The following is a 22,212-nucleotide window of genomic DNA, read 5'->3' on the forward strand; positions in this document are numbered from 1 at the left end:
GAAATATGATCGTATTATATTTATATTCATTGCTTCACTGAGTTTCTAATTCTGTTCAAATGCTTAACATCTATATGTAGTTGCTTGTGAAAATTTTAAGCCATTCAATTTGCGTTGACAATACTAACTAAACTATAATGCTCATCATCTAAAAAACTAAATCATTAAAGATATACAACTAAATTTGAAATGATGGTAGCACAGAGAAAACAAATTATTTTGATAAATGCTAATATTTTTGCTAGGAAACCAAAGATATTAATCAATATGCACTATCTAGCCATCCAATAAAAAGAGTCTAGTAAAGTAGTGCCAAATATGCCAAAAATAAGCAAGTTATTTTTAATATTTAAGTCAGATAGGGATATTAGGATGTGCTCTATACCAAAATCTAGCAATTACTTCATACTTATGCTCGCCATACTGGTTATCGAAAAATAGTAACCAACATTCTAAATGTAACACGATCAAAAGGTCCATGCTCACTAAATGGTTGTTCAAATAAATCATGGACCATCCGATATATTACACCAATCAAAGTAGCTATATTCTTTGTCCATAAAATAATTTCAAGCCATTTCAAATATTGTAAGAGTAAAACAATTACAACTTTAATAAAAACAAGCACATATTGATCATCCTTTTTTTGATCATTAAAGGAAATAACATACACCAAAGAAAGATCGACTAATGAGTGTGTGGGATTACAAATCTTTTCCAAAGATAGATTTGGTACATCTCTGAAGAGATAAGGGATTCACCACTAATTCTATGATTGATCAAGTCAAATTCATCCTACAGGAGAGGCTTAAAGGGCATAGCTACAATGTATATTATAAATAGAAGATAGTGAACAAGAATATTTTGAAACGTAAAGACTTGAAGTACTTCCTTGATTAAGAATGTTTGATGTAGGAAAGCTACAGTTGGTTCATGGAATAAGTGTTGAAGTAGAATTGGGATTCCAATTTTGCCCTCATCCCATATGTGGTAACGATAAAACTATAATTCTTTTGGAATCATGATTCTTTATTTGACAGAATGATAGTGCCACTTATACATGGAAGGAACAATCACTCCCATAAAAGTAAATGATATTTTTAGCAATAAACTTATTAACAATATTTTTAGTATAAAATAGTAACAAATGATATAAATTTATATGAATTAATTATTGATAATTATGATATATAATAGAGAATAAAGTATTATTTTATTATAAAAGAGAAAATATCAAGTAGCATGCATTGCTATATTATATCAACTACTCCTTAAAGGTTTATTACGTATCATATAATAGAAAATGGACATTATTAAATGCATGTTAAAGATCAAAATATAAATTGTAAAATATTATTGAATAGAAAAGATAAAAAATCTCAAAAAAATACCAAAAATTAGCTAAAATAAATAAACAAAATAAATATTAATAAATAGGAAGAACAAAATAATTAATAAATGAAAATATGAACTATAATATATCTTTAGCAACTTGAATACTTTATTCTGAACTTAGTGAAGTTGTACATATAGGCTGTATGGCTAGTGCTAGAGTCTGTTTGATCAGTTATACATATAAGATTTTCACTTAAGAGTTATTGTAACAAAATTAAAAAAAATGAATGCACAAATTAAGCTCAGAAGAAGGTTAGCTATTACATTAACATTTTTTTCATAAGATAATAATTAGTAAGATCTGTCTCTTGACGATTGACAAAAACCCAACCTCTACACATCCTTAAGTTCATGAATTACACCATCATACTGCCATCATCATTCCAAATCAGGACTATCACAAAAAAAATACAGCCCATAACAAAAATACTGCAAGTACAGACATTTTTCTGAACCTCCTATACCAAGCCTCTAATTTCTGCAACATTTGAATCAAGTCCTGATCAATTTGACGAAATCTATTTGCTTTATTATTGTCTGCAATAAGCTTTGTCTCACAAGCAGAAGCTTGCAAACTTACATTTTGTCTCCTTAACCTTTGCACTTCATCATGTAATTCAAGGATCACCACCATCGATCGAGCACACATATGAGGATCTATGCAATCAAAATACCCACAATATTATTCCTCATCCTACACAATCAATCCATTCAATAATTGAATGAGGCTGATTATTTGACAAATAGATTCTTGAGGTCTACTAAATCATACTTACATGGTAGCCGGGGCAGCCTACAAACCTCCTATGAGGATTATCATGAGATCCCTTATCGAGCATAAATATCACATTAGCATTTTAGATGAGGAACTTTACTCATCTTGAATGGCGTATAGCACTGAAATGGAGATGGAATATAGCTTGTTGATGAAGAGCCCGAACTACAACTCGATAAACAAAATCATAATAAAGAATGAAATTTTCTTTTCATGCCTAGAATGATATGCTTCTCCTATGTCGTCCCCTCTCTATCTGTATTTCTCTTCCTTTCCCCTTAAATTCCTAGGCGAGAATTATAAAAGGAGCAAAGAAATTCCTGCATTCCAAATTAACATTAGTTATAGTCTATAAGATGCCATGTTAGCAATTTAATCTCAATGTTTTTACTCTTTAATTTGCTATATTAGCTTTTTTACAACTCACGTATAGTCATCCAATTTTCTGATTTTACATGATTTCTCCATATTATTGACCAAATTACAACTGTTCGAACTTCATTGACTCAGTTGCTAATACGTTAAAAGTTCATTAGTACAAAAATATAATTTTCCCTTCTATTTATATTAAATAAACTGCTTGGTCTTTTTCTATAAGTCGCAACTTTTAACTATGCACCAATTGTCACCTGCTCATAAGGTCTTTTATGCATATCCTTTCTGCAGCAAAAATAAATTCTATTTTTCATTAAAAAAATACCAAAATCAAGTATATTTCTTAAAACTTTGATGATTCGATGTCTCCGGCGCTAGCCTTCAATTAAATTTTGTTGGCTCGTAGAATGAAACTATCCATCAAATTGCCCATCCTCCAACAACCAACCTGCAAAGCAGGTGCTAGGGTTTTAGACTATTAATGCAATCTTACTTCAAAGGTAGGCAGGTAGTTCTGCCCATAATCTCAACCACCACTATGATTTGCTTACCGAAAGCCACCACTATTATTGTCCTCCCCTTTTGGTTTAATTGTCGTCCCAATCACCATGCGGTGACACAATCCGCACGGCCACCGTGCTTCGCGAGTCACTGTACCACAAGAACTCTTCCGGAAAAAGGCCCGCCTCCCTTTCCGTTGTCTCATAAATCTCCTGCCAGCCTATTCGGGCGGCATAAATAGCATATTTTGGCTTGGGAGCGGCGACCGCGTTGCTAGCGGACGCAGGCCCTGAGAACCTCCCGAAATTCGATAAATAGCCCTTCTCGAAATAGGGGGAAAAAGAAGCCAAATTTTTATCCGTTTTTGTCCATTTTCTGATTTTCTCCCAACAAATTCCCTCTTTCTCCTCCTTCTCCTCTCTCTCGGCCATGGCGATCGTGGCGGCGTTGGTGGTGGTTCCTATTGGCCTTCTCTTCCTCCTGTCGGGTTTGGTCGTAAACCTAATTCAGGTAGGATATGGAGCGAAAAGGAGGCCCATTCTGTATTAGATGTGGATTGGTTGTTTGACCTCGTTTTGTTGGTTCTCATGCTACTTGAGGTTTTTGGGAACTTGGTGGTTTCTTGGATCGATGGATATTTCGAATTTGTAGTGATTTCTCGATATCAACTGTTTCTATTGTTAGGTTTTGATTGTCGGCACTGGGATGTCCAATTTTTGTGCTAAGATTTGCCATTTTCTGGTTATATTTTCCCTTTTTGTTTCCCATTTTTGATTCTTGAGTCAGTATTTTCCTGTGCTGTTATCTTGGTATCTTAGCGCTTGCTCAAGTTATGATTTTGATTTTGATTTTTTGGTTCATCGTCTAATATAGATCCACCCTTGTGTAATTTCTGGAAAGATCTGATTTTTGGCTGTTAGGCATTTTCCTGGCATAATAAATTTTTTATTTTTGTTTTGCTACAGGCTACTTGTTTTGTTATGATAAGGCCTTTGTCAAAGAATCTCTATAGGAAGATCAACAGAGTCGTGGCTGAATTGTTGTGGCTCCAGCTCGTTTGGCTTCTTGATTGGTGGGCAGGTGTTAAGGTAAATCTCTTAGTAAAGAAAAATTAATCATTGTACTAATTCCTGCTTTAGCTCTTGCGGAACTTGTTAATTTTATGTCCTTTCTGATCTCTATAGATTGTCAGTTTTTCTGTATGACCTAGTAACTATCACTGCAAACCACCAATTTAGAGCCACTTCTTGATTTGGTTGATATGTAGTGTCTAACACAAGCAGCACTATTATTAATATTCTGGTTCTCGTTTCCACCGCTAGAATTACATGCTCCAAATTGTGTATAGTGGATTTATCGACTTAGAAAATGTTTTAAAAGTTACTGGAAGGTGACAAGATGTCTACTGATACTATATATTTCACCAAGAATTTGAAGATTAATATGCTGCTGCTCCTGGTTACAGGTACAGTTATATGCTGATTCTGAAACATATGCATCGCTGGGTAAGGACCAAAATTTTTAACTTTGATCGTGCGAACTAAATGTGATTTGATAGGGGTGATATTGTTAATCAAGCTGACCTTTGAACATATTCAGTTTGCAATTTGAGCTTATATGGAGACTTTTATAGGTAAAGAACATGCATTGGTCATTTGCAATCATAGAAGTGACATTGACTGGCTTGTTGGATGGATTTTAGCTCAGGTGTGTACTGGAAATGAGCATTAGCTTATGTTCTGAAATGTAGTTGACTCATGCATATTTTTCTTTACTTACCTGATATTTCAACTTTCCTACCCCAGCGCTCAGGTTGCCTTGGTAGCACGATAGCTGTCATGAAAAAAACATCAAAATTCCTGCCAGTAAGTCTTTTATGCGCCATACCATTATTATGTTTCTTCTGGTACATCCACCATTTTTTATTTTAAAATTACTGGGTTAAAGATTGGAAAAGATGAGTCATTTCAATAATCATATAATTTCTTTGTCATTTAGTATTCTAGTTTTTATGTTTTTCACATTAGATCAGCCTACAGAGTGGAGAGCTATTTTGCTATTTTTGCAGCTAAACATTTATGTATTTATAATGCATCAATATATTGTCTATAGTCTGTACTATATTATAAAAAGAAAATTTGAGTTTTAGAAATATTTTACGGATATTCAATTAGTGAATTCTTGTTTTAAAATAATTAGGCTCAATTTCATGGAGTTCTTTATGTGAAATAATGACAAGTCTTCTATAATATTATATATTTTTTTCTATGAATAATCTCTTTCTTATGCACTTGATTAACTGCCTACCTCATGTCTCTTGTGAATCTGATCAGACTAATTGAGGAATTTTGCTGATGAATATATCTCCTTCTTAAGAGAACTGGACTCTGAATATTTCGGACTTACAATCCATCTCCCAAAGTGAAGCTCCTTCATACATATCCTAACCAACTAGGCATCTAATTAACTTCTTCCCTGAAAAGGGAGTTCCAATGGTTCCCGTTCAGAATCTCTCTCTCTCTCTCTCTCTCTCATACACACACACACGCACACACGTCTTCCTAATGTTTCGTAGCAAACCATGTCTTATTTATTAGCTTTCTTGTACTCAAATATGTTTTTTAATATTCCTAATATCTCATTTTGCTAATAAACATATGCTGTGAATTTCTGTTTTCATTTTGGTGCAACTCAACCCCACTCTTTTTCCTTGATCGTTATTTGGCCATCCTTAAATGTTTTATCTACTATCTTTTTTATGCATACATTACTACCTTTTGATATTTAGTATATCATTAGTCTACCAAACACAAGCTACCAAATGCATCCAACATTTGTTTTAAATTATTCATTTACCTTTCTCATGCCTTGATTCTCCCATTCCTTTTATGACAGTCTCATATGCATATACACAAACATAAACACAACTATGTATATATATCTATATATCTATATATGTATATATACATACATACATACATACATATATACACACACACACGCGTATATATAATATAATATAAACATATATATGGACATATAATTTGTATATATATACATACATATACATATATGTATAGATATACCGAAAAATTGGTCTAGTCACCTTCAAAACCAAGACAGGCCATCCAAAAATTTGAGATCCAAATTGTTGAATATGATTTATACTATAAAAGGCCTAAAACAAAAAAAAAAAAATCATGTTCTTTGGTCGTCTCTAAATAATTTCAAATTGTTGTCAAAATAAACATTTTTAATAGCATGATACTATGTTTTATTATGATCTAATCATCAAAATCTAGTGAATGTAAATCTGCCCATATTTCAAGATGTGTAGATCATGATCTATAAAGTGGATTTTCAATTTATATGTTTTATACTATTTATTTTAGTACCAACTTGATGTGTAGGTTAGTGATGTATCAAAATGTGAATTTTGATTTCTAGGTCTCTTTTATAGTGTAGATTATGTTCAACAGCTTAGATTTTGAATCTGGATAGCCTATCACTGATTTTGAAGGTGGGTGGACTGATTTCTCAGTCCATTTGAGCATACAATAGCATATCTATATATATGTGTGTGTGTGTGTGTGTGTGTATGTGTATGCATGCACATAGATAGATGTACGTACATACATGGTTATATATGTTTATATATATGTGTATGTGTGTATGTATACATATATGTGTATATGTATACATATCTGTGTATATGTACATACATATATAGATATCTGTACATATCTGTATATATATACACACACACATACATATACATATACATACACATACATATACACATACGTATACATACACATACACACACATATACATACACATATGTATAGATATACATATACATATATATCATATATATATATGTATATATACATGTATATAGATATACATATACATAGATATATACATATATATGTATATGTACATATTTACATATATACTTACATATTTAAGTGCTTACACTATATTTGGATGTGGTGGCCCAAGATTGCAACCTTCCAATCATTGAATCCCAAGTCATCATGTAGCAAGTAAAATTTACAGTTCATTGATCTCCACATCATTTTTTTTAATCCCTTGTCCTCTTTCCCTTGTGAAAATGATTAACTTCCGGTCTCCTTACATGCTCAGAAGATTTGATAGGCTCATGATTACAACTCATTCTGATAATAGTGCCCCTATGGATCCTATTTTCATTCCATTTGAAAATCATGGCTAGTTTAATGCCTTTGTCTGTCCTGTTCGCTGTATTGAAAGTCTTCCTGCAGCCTCTTTTCTCTCTTATTGGAGCTCTCCTTACACCTATTAACTATTAAAAATAACCTTAGTTGATCATGTGACATCTTAACTCTCTTTCTTGAACTCTCTAGTCTGTTCCAAGTCTCATGCCTCTCTATCTCTCTACAATGTACCTGCTTCCTGCATACTATCCTAGGTTGGTCTTTGCAATTGGCCCTTGCATAAATTTTATGGGCATCTTTAAATATCAGAATAAAGTCAAGATACGTGTGGGCTTTGCAAAATGTATCTAAGATGAACAAAACCTATTTTCCTTTGTTTTACATTTGTAACTCTAATTTTCACTTTAGTTCAGTGCATTTTATATTTAAGTACATTCTTCAACATCTATTAATCTATACCATGTTAAAAGAGTGAGCAGAGATCTATGGATTTATCAAATTTTACAAATTGGAAAATACTTCTTGCTTAAAAATTATATTATGTGGATTGTGTCCATATGTAAATTGGGGACAATACATGCATCTGTTATTAGATAAGAATCATATTGATTTCAAATTTGTGTTGGGACAGTTTAGCTTGTATGTCTCTTTTCCTCTCTAAGAACTTCTCTAAATGACCTTTTTCATGCTAGTCTGCCCCTCTCTTCCTACTTTATCTCAGTTCAAAAATTATCCCTCCAAACCGAGTCAAGTTTTTCATAAATCACTATTTTCCCCTAAACATGCAACATGCTAAAGTACTAGTTTTATAAGATCATTGAATATCTTAAGATGTTTGTTGATATGATTTATATTGCTTCAGTTTGCTTGCGACAAATATGATAAACTTATGATTGCCTACTGAATATATTGCATTCACTTGCAAGGATGCAGTTGGAATGAACCCTCATGGAACCGAAGAAGTAGAAGATATTAAATTTCTTATTTTTTTTTATATTTCTTATAAACTTCAATAAAGTGGAATTTAAATATTGTAAAATATAAAATTTTAATGTACATATTTGTTACATAAAAATCAAATCATTAATTTTAGTTGTGTTAACTGTTAAGAAATACATGCAAGAGATTTTATGAAATTGCATGATGCAGGTACATTACTAGTCTATATATATGTGTACTATCTATTGCTGGTTTGTTTATAGGGTTGCAAATTGGCTGAGCCTGGGCCAAAATTTTGAAAATTTACAATGGGTCATCCCAAGTACCTGGCCTGATAAATATAAGAAAAAGGGCCCACAAGATGACCTATTTTCATCCTTATTTGCTTGTATAGATTACATTCGATTTTGGCACTTGGAAATGGGCCAATGATGCCTGCTTTGCTTTTTGAAATGTTGTGTTGCTATGTTGGTTTCCTAATCTTGATCCGATGTTCAAATGGAAATTTTAGGTTAGTTAAGGAAAGTTCAATAAATTTTAGTTCATTGGGCTTCTCTTTTAATATGCCTAGTCTGGAGACAAAATCTTTACTCAGTCTAACAAAACTAACTTTATCGTAATGGAAGGTGTTAGTCCATCGGTGGTTGATTCGGTTTCTATCACTCTTTTCTTTATATTAGAAATTTGTTCAACATGCTCACCAAGACAATAAACTTGAACCTGCATGCTATGAGATTCAACTGCAATGAAATAGGGGAGCTATGTCTCTTTACTACTGGACAAAATTGTCAAGCACAAGCTGCCATCGTATTCTTCAATAAGATTTAGATTTTTACATTTACATGAGAGATTGGCCCAATTACGAGACCAATATGTTTTGGATGATTTTTGATTTTTGGGAGGGTTTCATTCAAACAAGCCAAATCACTGGGAAAAAAGTTCATTAAATAGAAGACGAGGAGTACAGTAAATGATATATAAAAAAGGAAAACTTAGGAATGTACAAGGCATTTTCTTGAGCACAATTTGTATAACTTTTAAAATTGACATACCATTGTGTTCTAGATTGGGAAATCAACATTTTCATGAAGTAATAAATGCTGAGATGCTAAAATAATTGCAATTAATTAAACATAGGTATATTAGTAAATATGTGTTACTAGATAGTATATGATAACGTGTCAAGGCTTAATCGATACCAGCCATAGGGTATGTCTGTATATTCGGGATGAAATCGTGTTGGTTTGACTAACATTCATGTATTTATAATGGAAATTGGTAGATATCCATAGTGGACTTATGTTTGTTCATCAGATGTAAAAGATAAAAACTTAGGAACTGTTTGTTGAAATGTGTTCTTCTGATGAGATTCTAAATTGTGTTCTCTATGCACACTCCATATAAATATGATCAAAAATCAAAAATTTATTAAGCAACATTTTTAAAATTTTCTCTTTTCTTTGTTCCTTAGCAATCAAATGAGTCCATAGGTTAATAAGAAATATGGGGATGCTATTCTTTCCACAAGCTTCCTTATTGAAGTCAGGTGCCATAGCAGTCAAAGAGAAGAAAGGAAGATGCTTGGAGAAAATTGACTTATTGAAGAATATTGCATGTAGATACTTGGTGCAAATTCTTGATACCTGTGTGGAGTACTCCAAAATAATCATGCATTTATGAGGAAAGCACAATAGTTGGATTGTACTATTATAATGTCACATCTCAAGCTTATTTGTCCTCTGATTGCTATATATTCTAATAAAGCATACTAGAAGTAGAGTACAGCACATGCAATGCACGTGATGGAATGTCATGAAAATGTGGAGCTTCATTGATGCTCTTCCTGGAGTTTGGGTCATACAGTAGAATGGATATGATACTGTGATGCACGTGAAGGAGAGGCATGAAAATGTGGAAGTTCGCTAACGGTTCATTCTCAATTTTGGGTTATATAGTAGAATAGATAAGATGAAACCTGAGCATACATCCACATTGAATATGTTTCTTATATCCATAATAAGGGATGATAATCTTAGTTTTCATGACAAGCATGGTGGCTGAGACTAGTTTGGGTTAGTCATCATTGCCTCTTTAATGAGATCTCTTGTTCAGTTGGCCTCGTTTTAGAATTGAAGGGCTTCCTAGGAGCATAAACATTATATTGACATGGTAGGGATTGCCCAATAATGCTGCTGCTTAATTGGTGCTCTAGAATATTCTTCCTGGAAATCTAAATGAACATATTACTGTGGTAGAGATAAATTTATTATCATGAACCCTTTACTGAGTTTAGGAAGAAGCAATGTACTTCAAGAGGAACTTATGTTATGATGATAAAAGAACAAAGGACAGATATGGGTTTGAAGTTGTTGGAAAATTTTCATTTTTGAAGCTATAGGACAAGATGCTTGCATCTGAACCAATGAAGAGGGTACCTCTTAAGATGGAGATGATGAATGAGGCATTTCTCTGAGAGGTAATTGAAGTTACTTAATAGGGTCTACAGTAGAACATTCATCGGCATTCTGGGATTTTTTTGCAATAATTCTCACTTGTTGGTTTCACAGAACTTTGTGTGGTTATTCATTCTGAAAGCATGGCCTCCTTCAAGTATAACAAAAATTCAACTCTGTTATGAGGGTATATAGCATGTCAAAGGCTGGGTCTTCAGGTACAAGTTGTCATATGCGGACTCAACTGATAGCATGTTGGGATTGTTAAGCTGATTGGTAGCCTATATCTTGGTGCTAATGCTGCCAGTAATAACTTCTCAGAGGAGTCATTGGGGAAGTCTTACTGCTGTTCAACTCTTTGCTTGGTTTTTGATAATGAGAAACTGTCTAATGCAGATGAGGTGGAGCCGAGAGGAGTCCTTAAAGTGATTTTCTAATCAACTCTCTCTTCCTTTGAAGTGGTTCAGAAAGTTGACTCATTGTTTTTGGTGGTAATAAAGGCCTTCATGCATTACATTATATCTTTATGTAATTTACAACTTAACCTTCTCGTGACTTGAGAGGCTGTGGAAGTTGATAATACAAAAAATTGACTCTTTGTTCTGATCTTGATCATGCCTTACCATGGTTAGACCTTCGTTTCATGATCGAATCAACAACATCACGAGTATCCTATATTCTTAAGTAACTTTGCTTTGTAGTGAGATTGGTATCCTGTTTGGTGGATGCTAATTAGTTGCATCCATGGACTGAAGGTTCAAATGATTAAGCAAGGATTGGATAGGATGTGCAAGGTCCAGGATCTGCAAAGAACAGTGAAGTGTGATGGATCTAGGGGATTTACCCCTTGACTATTAAAGAGAAAAACCTTGTCCCAGGTTCAGGAGCAAGTGACTGACCCAATGCTGTGGGTCTTTTGATAGCTGGATAATAAATTAAATTTAAATATGAAATATTTACCAATTAGAAATCTTGTATCAACAGTTTAAAATGGGCAATATTCACATACAAATGCTAATTAGTTATGTCATTTCTTGGTAAGGGAGTTATGGTTTACCCTCCATCCCCTTTTGACTACTTAGATTGTTCATATTCTCTACATATAATCCAACCTAGGAAACCGAGGGAATTTAAGAATAAATATGGTTGCGTCTAGGTATCCCGAATTATCCTAGTAGCATGTTTGATACTCTCAATGTATTTGTGCAAGAAATTGTGGCTTGCTTAATCAAGGGATGTATTAATATAGCCCTTCCATCCAGCCACCAGGTTCTCATTCTCTTCTTTTGACCGCAGTCTCTCTTCCCCTGGTCATGATACTGGTTTTGTAATTTTAATTGCATTCTGGTGAGTGAGTTGTACTGGATAGGCTTGGCATGGAATTTGTTTTTCTTTGCCGGGTAGGCTGCACTCTAGATGCTGTGAAGGTTTAGCAGAAGAATGTCCTAGAGGTGGCTGGGGAAGATTATGAGTTTTTTTTTGTAATTCGCATGGTAGGAAATACTCTTACTCTTCAGGTCTTTGATGCTGCAGTTTATAGATATTAAAAAAATTTGAAACGTATATTTTTGAGGTTTGTGTGGACATCGTCAACACCATCACCCCTCCTCTCTCAGTCAGTTAAGGTTTTTTCTTGTATTTACTTGAGATACAAAGGGCTTAGGTTATGCTAGAAAGAGGAATATGATTAATGGTTCAAAAACTTTTATGGTTTGTCTATAAGGGATTAAGCTTGTGAACTATGGTATAAGCGTGATTCAACACACTGGTGGCTGTAGAAATAGGAACATAATTAGGAAGTGAGCTGTTGGAGCAAGAGGTCCTGTGTGTTGGAATTAATTACCAACCACTGATGGCCAGTTTTGTGTACAACCTTTCAACTACAACCAATTCAGATTGATAGGAGCAAATGACAACTGATTATTCTGACAAGTTGATGACATCATTGGGATGATCATTAAAAAGTATTTCCTGAGTTCTAGCAGATTAAAAGAATTTGCCCTACCCCGTGATTTATTACATGAGGCATTCAATAGGTATGACAGAAGAACTGATGTGTTCAATGGCTAACTGGATGCAATTATATTTAATGGGTGAAAAAGGGCTCTAAGTTCGCATTATCAAATTTTCAGGAGTGGCAGACTGTTTTCAAGATCAACTTAATTTCTTGCCACTTCAGAATGCAGTCCAATTTATTCTTCTCTATTAATTGTCTTGTTTTGGTAAAACCATATAATTGAATCATTTTTGAGGATACAATCTAATTCTGCTTTGTCCGCCAAATTTGTAATCATCAGTTAATCTTCTTTTAAGACAACCTCCACCCCCCATCCCCCAATTTGTACTGGTCTTGTTCATTCTTCATTGTATCTGAAATTTAAACATGTTTACTTGCAAGCTGTTATCTTTACTGATTTGTTACATAGGGATGATGTTCTTTGTTCATGCTACCTTGCTTCTTTAGAAGCTGTTTGGCCATGGTTGCACGGCTTACTATTTTTATGATCTGACTCTTACTCAATTTATTCATATTTTAATATGAGACTGTATTTAGTGTATGAGATGTAAAGCTCTGTTTGCTGGTTTTCATAACTTGGATATGGGATCACTTGAGTGCAGGTTATTGGTTGGTCAATGTGGTTTGCTGAATATCTCTTCCTGGAAAGAAGCTGGGCCAAGGATGAGAACACGCTAAAGGTATTATTTACTTGCTGATGAGTCTAAGTCTGTGTCTGAGCCTCTGTGGTGATTTTTTTTCCCCACCTTTTTCCTCTTGATTTTGTGTACATGATTGTATCTTGCAGTTAGGTCTGCAACGGTTCAGGGACTTCCCCAGGCCATTTTGGCTGGCTCTTTTTGTTGAGGGTACTCGCTTTACTCCAGCAAAGCTTTTAGCAGCTCAAGAATATGCAGCTTCACAGGGTTTGCCTACCCCGAGAAATGTTCTAATCCCTCGTACCAAGGTTTAAAAGTTCACAACTTTGCTCCTTTTTTAAAAAGTTTATTTAGTTAAGCATATTGTTTCTTGCTTCCTTTTTTCTTCTGCTAAGTTCATCTGCTTGTTTAAGAAACTTGAACTTGCTTGATGACTTGCCCAAGTTGTTTTGTATACCTTGCCGTAAATTAATTGTATGGCTTTCTCAAGAGGCTTATCTAATTATATCTGCTGAATGCTTTGGAACTCAATTATATGGTTGACTTGGATATGGGTGTTGCATGATGACAAATGTATAGGGGTGTCAAACATCACATTTAAAATGGTAAGGGGGTGTATATAAATATTGATGTATGGTCATTCATGTGTATGATAAGTAACGAAAATAAAACTAGTCCTTATGCCATGCTCAAGAAAAAAGGAGAAAAATAGAACTTATTTTTGAAATGAAGTGAACACATGATACAATGAGATGTCTTGAAATAGGAGCATGTTAAGATCAACATTTTCATGTAATGTCGTAGAGCATTATTAACATTAGTTCAGGCATTTGATTATTAAACAGAATACTGCTGCATTCATAAAAAGAAAAGGGTTCTTTAACTAGTACTTGGCATCATTGTCTGTTGAATCGGTCGGTTCAGTCCATACCGTACCGATGCCTACATTGAAATTGGTTTCGACCCAATCTGGGTTGGAATCAATCGGTTCATGGCTTGTATCGGTGCGAACTGGATTGGTTCGCACCGATACGGGGTGTTCTTCACGGGAGACAGCGTGTGTGGCACTTTCGGTATGGTACTGGTTCGGCTCGGTTCGGTACCGGTACCAGACCGCACTGATATGTCAGTACGGTGGGTACGACGAACCTTGCTTGGCATCTCGATGAAGTACCCCACTTGGTAGTTATTTCTCCTGAACAACAATTTTGGACTACATATTAATGTGCAAAATGACATGATATACATTCTACAAGTTATCAGACCCAGTGGCGGGGCTAAACTTGTCTACCATTTGTGGATGCCCAGCTGTTTTACATGATTGCCCTATTGTGTAAATCTTAGATGTTTATGCAACCTCATCTATTTGGATAGAATGATACGATTATCATTGAGTTCATCATTGGCGAAGAATAAGAATTGGATTGTAGCTTTAGACATGATAAACTCTTCAGCATTTTGAGTTTTTTCTTTTAAATCTTCCATATATCTAACTTGCTTTTTACTGTCTGTCACAATTATTAGATAAAATAATTATGGTTATAAATTTGAATGACAAAATAATGCAGAACATTCCACAATAATCTCTTTCTAATTGTTTCTTTTGCACTTTTTTTTTCCTTATAATTTAAACTGAGTTCTTTAGTGTTATATTGACAATTTTATTCCTGATTTCAGGGTTTTGTTTCAGCTGTAAATGTCATGCGCTCTTTCGTCCCAGCTGTATATGATGTAACTGTAGCTATTCCTAAAGATCAACCTTCACCTACGATGCTTAGAATTTTGAAAGGGCAATCTTCAGTTGTAAGCCCTGCAGATACATTGTTGCTAAGTTTTTTCTCTCCCTCATCTATGTTTGGCATCCATAATTTATTGCCAAAGTATCCTTATATCATGGCATTTAGTTTACTAATCTTGAAGCATATGTATGTAATTACCGTCCGCACTAATATGGTATCTCAGATTGTTATGATGGTTTCTCCAGAAGAATTGAATCTTGTTATGAATTTTATAAAACAATCAATCAGCTCAACTCTACCATGCCTGCAAGTGTATTACATTCACCTCATAACACAACAACAAGACTCTGCTAAACTTAACATCTCTCCTCTCTCTTTCTCTCTCCGCATGCATATCAATCAACTCAATGACTCTAGTGAGAGTCAAGAATGGTTGGAGGAAGGGCCACTGCATTGGAAATACAACACTTTGCAGCACTTGAAGCTGACCTTGACTTCCGCTTCTTCCAAAACCCTGTTCATTTCTTTCTCCCTCCTCTTTCTTTCTATTTGTCTCTTCTTCATCCTGCCACAATAAACTCAAAGAAAAACCCAAAGAATCTGTGTAAGTTTTAGTTAATCATGAAATTTCCAATAACCATCAGCTATGTATGGCGTCTCTCTCTCTCTGTGTGTGCATACACACACACACACACACGCATGTACATCCATATATATCCATTTGGACCCAAAGATAAGGTGATCTCCTAGCTATATTATTAACATCTGTTAATTATGTTTTTGGAAAACCTAGTTGGTGGAGATGAAAAAAGAAATTTGTTTACTTTTAGATTTTATTTTAGTTTTATTTTTCTTCTTTATATGGCGTTGATGTTCCCTATCTTGAGTAGGACTAGTGTACAATGGTCCAACTTTAGTATTAATTGGCTGGGAGCCGTAAGTCAACAGGAATTAGTTAATTGTTAGTTCCACTTTTGCTTCCTATCTCCAATCTCGTCCTCCCTTCTGTCTCTTAAAACTTATGCTATTATCTATCTATATATTTGAAGTTTTTTCTTATTTTTCACTTGCTGTTGTGTATTTATTATTTAGTAGAAATCTAATTATCTAAACATAGATCTGCCTCAGCTTAGTTAGAACCTTAATCATAAGCTTTCATCAGTGCCTATTGTCACTCTAGGAGACAATCCAACACCTATTACTTATAGCTCTTTAGATTTATCTGTACATCAGTTTAATGCCATTTATACTGAAATCAATCTCCTATGACCTGAGTTTTGATTAAAATTTTCACTATTGATGATCATTAATCTTCTAATCTACCCTAAATTCTTTTGCTTGGGACTCATACTTTCTGTACAAACCAAAAAGTAGGTTTGCCGTCTTGGTACCGGACCGTATACTTGTACTCATGGTCTGCTGAACCGGCCCCTACCGGCCGGTTCAACATGTACCGTACCGGTACCAGCACCAACTGGTACGGTTCAGCATGGAAAACGGTTTTGGCCTCTATGGAGCCGGAAGTGACCGGTCTCCGCTGCATATCGGTGCGAACCGGACCGGTTCATATCGGCCTGCACGCGGGCAGGGCGCCCACGTGGTTTCCCGTGCTGGGAACTGTGCCCGCGCGTGGTTCCCCGTGCCTGTGCAGGAGGTTTAATGCCATAGAGTGGTATGTGCGGCTTTTTTCTGCGCACGCACTTAGCTCTATCGGTATCGCTTCAAGCTGGTTCGAACCGAAACCGTATCGGTCCGGTACGACATACCTTGATTGTACCATCCTATTACTGTGTCAAATTGTCCGGTACGGAAGCCGGTTTGGCGTTATCGACACTCGGTACGCCCACTGTACTGCATACTAGTTTGGTATAGGTACGGTATGGTTGGTATGCATCGGTACCAACTGGTATGGCAGACCATGCCTAAAACAGAATTTTTTACCCTTTTAATTTACATAAGTGCCAAAAATGTGTTCTTTCCCTTTCCTACAATAGGACAGCAAGATGATGCTCTTGATCCTAATTCCTTCTTTAGGCGATCCTGCATTACTAATGAATTTAGTGGTGGAAAAAGAATATCAAAAGCTACCATATGTACTTTTATTTGGTCTATAGGATCCTGAGTTTCTTTCCTATCAGATTCTTTGTTTAGAAGAATTTGAAGTAGTTTATGTTTGTATCCATGACTCTTGATACTTGACCAACAGTAATACATCATTTAAGTAGAAAAGTCCAGATAATATCATTATTGTCAAGTTTTATCAGATCCTATGGTCGTTTTTTGGCAGTCATGATGTACTTCATGAAGCTGATTCAAACTGATGGGATTAGGTTTATCATTTATGTTTTCTATGTTTTGAGTCATTTGGTTATATCAGCTGTAGTTTTCTAAAAACTATAAAGGTGGGATAGAGCTAGTTCTTTGTGTGGATTATCTTATGCTTTATGTTGTTATTTCTTGTTGTTGACCTCATATGTATAATGTCCACCTAATTTGGATGGAATTTTGAATTATTACTTTGTTATTGTAAACTTGCATCATACATTCTTGGTGTTGGTATGATATCAGTTGATCATACTGTTCTGTTTTGGTAGTTTTTGAATCAATGGTTCTATTCGAGGTTCACCATACCATACCGAACTAGAGGGTATGGGGCATGCCGTACTGTACTGATTCGGTACCGGTATACAGTACGAAGAGCATATTGACACTCGGTATGCCGAGCCGGCCCCATACCGTACCGACATAGTGATAATGTGGTACTGGTACAGGGTCTGGTACTGAGATGGCATACTTTGGTTCTGTCATTGTTCACATAAACCCAACTATTGGCGGGAACTAGAACCAAATTTAAGTTAGCTACTTATCGAAGTGGCAAACAACCATTTTTCCCCACGGGTTAAGTAACAACTATTTAAGTTGCCCGACAAAAGCCTCTCTCTTTTTCCCCCTTGTACTTTCTGCTCATTTGCCCCTAGTATATTTGTAGTTGTCAAAGGCTTTCTTGGATGACAGTCCCTCTCTCATTCATAAGGACTATGGTTGGTATTCCTATGATATCTTCCTATGGTACTTAACAGTTTGATTCTGGTCTTTGATTGATGATTCAAGGATTCTCCATTATCATCATGGCATCTTCCCATTGGTATTGACACCTGGGGCTCCTAGCCAGGTGTTTGCTAGTTTTGATGTTTCCAAGTTGATTAAATTAATGGTTGATCGATGTTTTGCATCAAACATTTACTTTGTCATGCCTTTCTTCTTACATCGACATTAAAGGCACACAATCATCGTGAATGGAAGTCCTGGCCTTAGTACCTGAAATTTCCACCTAGGGTGTTATGCCTGCTTTGGTATCTAGCTCCCGCTGCTACTCTTGCTTCCTACTGATTTGCCTCAAGTACTCCTAATTCTTCTTCCATACGAATAGGCTTTAAGATACATGCAAACAATCTTTTCTTTTGACAATAAAGTACCCTGCATTTTTTCCTCTCCCTTGGTCGGACTCTCCCTTTGCATTGCTCTTCCATTCCCGAACCACTTTTACCTGTGCGATCTTGCTCAGTTGTCAGGTTCACCCCACCATTGGCAGCCCTGAATCCTCCCTGTGGGCTTCATTGTGATGCCTGGACCTCCAGCCATCTCTGATCAGCTAGCAGCATCTTCACCATTCTTCGCCAGCACCTCAATCGTCCTCCTTTGGACAACGGCAGCAGTCCCTCCCCTTTGCCTAAAATGTTATCAGCCTCCACAGGGTCTAAAATTGCAGTGTGTATAAGATATAATTTTCTGTATGTGCGACGTTGGGACAAGTTTGCTTGCATTTGGGAAGGATCATACCATTAACATTCTGGACGATTAAAATCTTATTGATGCTTATTTAGTCGGCTCACCAGGGTGAACATTTTAAGCCTTTGTGTTGGTTCACTTCATTTGTCTGGTGACATTGCTTTTTGAGTCTGAACATTTAGAGACTAGCTACTATATTGTTATATGCATGGACTTTTTTTTCTTAAATTGCGTTCTTTTGTGCAAAGAATATGCACACTTTTGTTATTTCTGTCATTCATTATCACAGTTTATTATGAGATTATTTTTGAAGGCCAAGTTCTATTGAATTTGGGTTCTGTTTAATGTTTTTGCATATTTATTGATGTGATAATGAAGAAGTTTCATTGGAATTCACTAATTCCTTGGTGAATGTCTACCATAATATTCTCACATGACCCCCCACCCCCACTAAAAAAAAAGAAGCTAACTATTGTTCAATGTATTCATACAACAAATAAATAGAGTTATTGTATTACATTTTATATTGAATTTTTATTTTCTTCTAAGATTTCCTTTATACACAGGTACATGTACACATGAAACGACATTCGATGAAGGATTTGCCTCAAACAGATGATGGAGTAGCGCAGTGGTGTAGAGACATATTTGTTGCAAAGGCATGCTACTGTACTGTTACAATGCTGAATTAGAGTTTATGAGGAGCTTCTGTTTCTGTTGTGCCTTATACTAAAATGTGCGATGTAATTGGGCAATCTTTTTCATTGCTATGCGTGTCACTGGTTTATCTGTAAAAGGTTGGCTTAGTGCACGAGGCTTCTGCCATTGCAGGGTCTGGGCAAGCCTAGTGCATGAGCTTTGCCTTCATATGTAGAAAGGTTGTTTTCATGTTTTAAACTTGTGACCTCCAAGTCACAATGGGCAACCTTACCGTTGTGCCAAGACTCATCCTCATGTCACTACTATATCTGTACTGTCTTACTTTCCAAATTTAGTCCATGAACTTATTTAATTTTGTGTGTCTGCTGGACAGGATGCTTTACTAGATAAACATATTGCTGAGGGCACTTTTGGTGATGAACTAAGACCAATTGGTCGGCCAATTAAGTCTTTGCTGGTAAGATTTTACTTACTGAAAAAACATGGAAAACAAATTTATGATTAAAAAAACAATTTTTTGGATTGCAAGGAAGCTAACATGTGTAATTTGATGTTTCTAATATGTATAGTCATTCTTTTTTCTTTTTTTTGACTGCCTATTTTTATATTTGAAATTTGTTTCCAAAAGCTGCATTGGAAACCAACTTCACATGCAGCATTTTTAATAAAGGAAACCTAGAAGAAAATATTGGAAGCGAAAATGATTACTTACTGAAGTCTCAATTACAAATCATGACTTGCTATAATATGACTGCAGTAACATTTGTTAATCATTTCAAGGTAATCTAGGGTCCAGCAGGATTTTTCATGTAAAATCAATAATAAAAGGTCTAATTCCCATTCTTTTTCAGAGTAAGTGCACACTTGAAATGATATATTTGATTTTTCCAAGCATATGCTGGGTTTACCCTGATTTTCTATTCTGTGCTCTTTCATCCTTTTCTACATCTAATCAGTTTATCGGGACAGGTGGTTGCATTTTGGTCATCTCTGCTATCATATGTTGTATTCAGATTCTTCAAATGGTCTGCGCTCTTGTCAACATGGAAAGGAGTTGCATTCTCAACAGCGGGACTGTTACTGGTCACAATAGTCATGCACGTATTTATTCTATTTTCTCAGGCTGAACGTTCAAGCATGGCCAGAGCAGCACGCAGACGAACAAATAGAGATTAGAGGGTCAACAGATCTTACAGTGGATTTAGTCAGTCCCGTAGGGAATTGCAAATTGATGTACTGTGTGGTCATCAGCAAAACAAGAGCCATGTATCTGCTACCAATCAAGTGTGCATTCTTGGAAGTACACTATCATAGGAATGTAGGGAATTGCAAATTGGCAAGCTTCATTTATTTTCTATATTTTGTTATTGGGAGAAGCATTTGTAGCAGGATATGGTTCACATGTGTATCAATTCTTTACTTTCTTTGCCATGAATTGGGTCTTGATTACATTTTTATGGTGTAATTATCGAATAACACGGTCATCTATTACCCTTGAACTGCATGTGGATAACTTCAGCATGATGGTTGCCAGCTTTACTTGAGTTTTGCAAGAGGTAATTTTTGAATTATGGCCTGCTTACCTAGTGATTGCTCTAAATTGTACATTGCTATGATGCTGTCCTACCCACATTACTATGATGCAGTCCTACCCACAATACGCTTCCTGTAAATATCCTTTGTACTTTTTTCAGAAAACTCCCATCTGTCCGACCCTTTGAATTTTACCCTAGTGGGCTGAGTATTAACATGTAAATGTTTTATGACAAGCGCTGCCTACCTTACAATATCAGGATGCATGATTTTATATTTCTGCAGAAGACTTCTGTAATCGAACCCTTGGATTGTGCCTCTAGCTAGCCGAGTATCAACAGAAGCATTTCATTATATCATGATCTTGCTGGATGTGCCTATCGAAACTTGTTGAAGGGCATTTGTTCTGCAATCAATAAAAGACTCATTTGCTATTTAAGACTTGCAGGCAATGCCAAACTAAACCACTGTAGGCAAAGAACCTGAAGAATGAGGTTTATTACTTCAAAACTTGTATGGGGGATGTCATCCATGAATGCAGTCAAATAGGTGCTGACCTCGATTTTTTCAGGGCGGTTTTGTCTGCACTGATGTTGGTTTAAAATATTCTCTGTCATTGTATTTTCTGCAGAATCCTGCATATAAATTGTGAGACCCTGGAACTGGGCCCGGCCCATTTGACCGGCCCAGTCCCAGGTTTCGGCCTCACGTGCACTGGGATGGAAGGATCCATCCCGAAGAAGAAGGAAGCCCTGTTTTGGGGCTTCTTCTCCTTCTCGTTGAGGCTAGATGAAGGGTAGCCGCAAACCCCGAGTCTCCTCTTCTTCCTCGTGCAGCCGCCCAAGAGGGAGGGAGGGAGGGAGAGAGAGAGAGGGGGAGAGAACCGGGATAGCTTTGGCACGGCCGCACGGGTGGTCTTTTCCTCTTCCGTTTGCCGCCAGAAAGAAGCCATCGGACCATCGTCGGGGTCGAGGTAAGGACTCCTAGCTTTCCTCCCTTCCTTCCGTGATATTTAGCCATGATTTGTCATGGTTTTGAGCTAGCCATCGTTGGGATTTTTACCCAAAAATAGAAGAGCCCTGTTCGGGCATGTCCTCTTGCCGCCGGCCTTGTGCGCCGCCGCCAGCCGTTGGGGGTGGTCGCACTTTGCTTCGCCACCCCTTGCCGCCAACGGGGTTGGCCACCGCGGTCACCCTTGA

General features: G+C 36.0%; 1 protein-coding gene across 1 annotated transcript; it reads left to right on the forward strand.

Moving 5' to 3' along the window:
* Positions 1 to 3,188: 3,188 nt before the first annotated feature.
* On the forward strand, positions 3,189 to 21,001 carry LOC103715914 (1-acyl-sn-glycerol-3-phosphate acyltransferase PLS1). The gene is made up of 11 exons (XM_008803708.4): positions 3,189 to 3,556; positions 4,012 to 4,134; positions 4,512 to 4,551; positions 4,680 to 4,753; positions 4,852 to 4,911; positions 13,257 to 13,334; positions 13,442 to 13,600; positions 14,970 to 15,095; positions 19,387 to 19,479; positions 19,854 to 19,937; positions 20,450 to 21,001. Exons 1-11 carry the CDS (start codon positions 3,476 to 3,478, stop codon positions 20,654 to 20,656), a joined length of 1,125 nt encoding a protein of 374 aa, XP_008801930.2. The 5' UTR covers positions 3,189 to 3,475; the 3' UTR covers positions 20,657 to 21,001.
* Positions 21,002 to 22,212: the final 1,211 nt, after the last annotated feature.

This window comes from Phoenix dactylifera, chromosome 6, assembly GCF_009389715.1.
Source record: "Phoenix dactylifera cultivar Barhee BC4 chromosome 6, palm_55x_up_171113_PBpolish2nd_filt_p, whole genome shotgun sequence".
Lineage (NCBI taxonomy): Eukaryota > Viridiplantae > Streptophyta > Magnoliopsida > Arecales > Arecaceae > Phoenix > Phoenix dactylifera.

Bases quoted from the DNA above. Each gene is read 5' to 3' on its own strand.
- LOC103715914 (XM_008803708.4), top strand. From the start codon at position 3,476: ATGGCGATCGTGGCGGCGTTGGTGGTGGTTCCTATTGGCCTTCTCTTC. The intron at 19,480-19,853 runs GCATGCTACTGT...TCTGCTGGACAG, and splicing joins GAGACATATTTGTTGCAAAG to GATGCTTTACTAGATAAACA. The intron at 19,938-20,449 runs GTAAGATTTTAC...TTATCGGGACAG, and splicing joins GGCCAATTAAGTCTTTGCTG to GTGGTTGCATTTTGGTCATC.